The sequence below is a fragment of the Atta cephalotes genome, assembly GCF_000143395.1.
Source record: "Atta cephalotes unplaced genomic scaffold scaffold00024, whole genome shotgun sequence".
Classification (NCBI taxonomy): domain Eukaryota; kingdom Metazoa; phylum Arthropoda; class Insecta; order Hymenoptera; family Formicidae; genus Atta; species Atta cephalotes.
The window spans coordinates 786103-788960 of NW_012130088.1; the positions used below are offsets into that span (position 1 = coordinate 786103).

The window sequence follows — 2858 nt, forward strand, 5'->3', positions numbered from 1 at the left end:
TATATATATATATATATATATATATATATACTTACCAAGGTAGGATCTATATCAGGTATATCGAGAAATTTTTTGATATATTTGATGCACTTTTTCGTACTTCACTCTACCCTCTTCAAAGTCTGCGTGCGCGAAATATAGCAACATATTTTTCGATAATAATGTGTTTGTCGCTCTCTCAAACATAGTAGCAGCCTCATCGCTGAGATTCTTGGCTGCATTTACGTCACCCTTCTCCGTCAATATCTTAGAACTCAATTCTAAGAAATGTGCCGCTTGATGCCATACCGCAGGATGATGACCCAAACATAAGAGGCATTGTTCGATTGCGAACATAACTCTCCGAGCGACCAGCGATGTATCTTCTGTTCTTAGAGGATTACTGCGTTCCCATGCAATATATTTCTTCCATAATTCGACCTTGATAAAATAAAATAAAATACATTAAATGTAATATACATGTATATTGAACATTGATTCGATATTGAAAATTGGTTTTTAGACATAATAAGTATAGATTACGGTATTCCTATGAAGTATGAAGTTGTCACTGATTTAAAAAGAAGAGATAGAGTTTAATAAGTATATATATATATATATATATATATATCACGCACGCGTGAAATAACTAGTTGAAGAGAGATGCGATTCATATATAGCGTTGTCATTCTAACGGAGCACAGATGCTAAGATTAGAAATAGCGCAATATAACTATTTATTTATTGTTATACAACTATTACAACTATTACATCTATAGTTTTAATAATAAAAGAGAAAATATGCTGAAAATATACTGAACAAGATCATAAAGTACCTGTTTAACTTCTTCGGGATGACCAGTTGGAGGAATGCTAGGTGCACTTCGATTCAAACCTCTTGTAACCGCTTCCAGTTCTTTAGCGACGCGTCTTGCATTCATATAGTCTCTAGACCTTTCGATGGCCATTTTCTCTGCGATTATTGGATTAATATTTTGTTCAAATGACATGTAATCCTTCCATAATTGCTCCATATTTATCATGGGATTAATAACGCCTCGTTGATAAACCTATGATTTAATATTCGTTGACAATTATTTTTATTCATAAAATGTTAAATTTTTATTTTTTTTCTTGTAGTATAATATAATCTTGTAGTATAATATAAAATATTCGAAAATATTTTTATAACATACTACCTTTCGTACAGCACTAATTTTTTGATTTTCTGCATATGATCCGACCGCTTCAACGCTCTTCAAAAACATGACATAATCATTCCAAATACTGTAAGAATGTATGTCCATGCCAATTTTATCCAATGCGAAATCATACGCCTGTGCCATTTTCTCCCTAAAAAAATATCACATTAATTTTTCTCATCCTAAAAGCAAGTAATTTCCTTTAAACTTTGTATAATTAATTTAATATCAACCGGTACAAAAAATAAACAATGCTTACATTTGCACCCGAGTTATACAAGGTATTTAAACATGTTATTACAACATGTAGGAATAACTTAAAAAATAAATTTACAACACAAAAATAGCACAAAAGAATTCTTATTTGTTTCATCTGACTTTGGCACATATTTTGGAATTAGTCGGAATAGATTCCGATCGGAATTATTCCATTTTACTTAGAAAATATAATAGAAATCTAGGAAATAATTAAATAAATAATTCTGATCGGAATTCATTCCACATAATTCCATAATACGTATCTTTGTTTCTGAATTATAAACGCTTTTCATGTTTCATTAATTCTCATTACAAACTGTTGCACATCGTATTCATACAGAAAGTGTTTACTAATAGTCATAAGACGCAAAACTGTATGAAGACATGTGAAAACGCTACCCTAACTCATTGTCTCATTGACTCATTGTCAATTTGAAACGAGAATCAATGAAACCCAAATACGTCTGTAACTCGGAAATAAGGTCAGTTAGAATAAATGTTTATATGAAATTTTTGTGTTACTTTTGAATTTCTAAAATTATGCCTACATGTTATAAAACACCTTGTATTTTAAAATAAAATACTTCCGTGTACTTACTTATACGTAGTTAGACTTGCTTTCGTTTCTTTGACATAAGAAAGATATAGTTTCCACAATTCAATATTTAATATTTTCATGAGGCACCTTTGGAAAAGCTGTTAGACAAAAGAGACATTTTAGAAATGTATCCGTAGTAACTAGACACCGTAAATATAAGACTTCATACACACACACACAGGCTCTTGTCCCACAGGAAGATATATACGTATATATCTACCAAGTTACTTACCCAAAAAGGCAAGTTTTATTTATACACATAATTAAACATTTCTAATACAAAGTACGGGATAAATTGTACATTTATATCATAGGAAATAATAGGCAAAATTTATTAAGAAAATATTTAATAGAATATACAGTCATTAATAATAATAATGTTTATTATATGTAAAAATGGGATAAATAATAATGCACCAATGCACCAATCGAGAATAGTTTATTGCATAAAGATATGATTTATTAGCAATAATGAGAAACATTAATGTTTCGTATATAAAAAATATATATATATATTGTTTAATATAACATAAAAATGCCCCACACAAAATGAAAAATTTATTTATTTTCTGCAAGTGGGGCTAATTAAAGTAAAACGAACCTATGTGGGATCCAGAAATGAATGATCCCAAGACATATAAAAAAATGAAGACAATGTGAAGCAGCATAGAGTGACTAGAATGCCCTAATATTAAAATTCTTCGAATTATAACAAATGAAGAAAAATAATTATAGATATCGATAACTTTAATTAAATATTTTATCGCTTTATGCTACTTCTAAAGGTTATCACAACATTTGAGCTTCTATCTATAGATTTC

General features: G+C 29.4%; 1 protein-coding gene across 1 annotated transcript in view; it reads right to left on the reverse strand.

Annotated features, from left to right (window-relative positions):
- LOC105620138 (protein suppressor of forked) overlaps window positions 1-2858 on the reverse strand; it is a 67080-nt gene that overhangs the window by 8248 nt on the left and 55974 nt on the right. Inside the window, 5 exon segments of the mRNA XM_012201645.1 lie at window positions 36-71; window positions 73-420; window positions 816-1049; window positions 1179-1332; window positions 2038-2135. Of these exon segments, the coding sequence (XP_012057035.1) occupies window positions 36-71; window positions 73-420; window positions 816-1049; window positions 1179-1332; window positions 2038-2135 (870 nt within the window).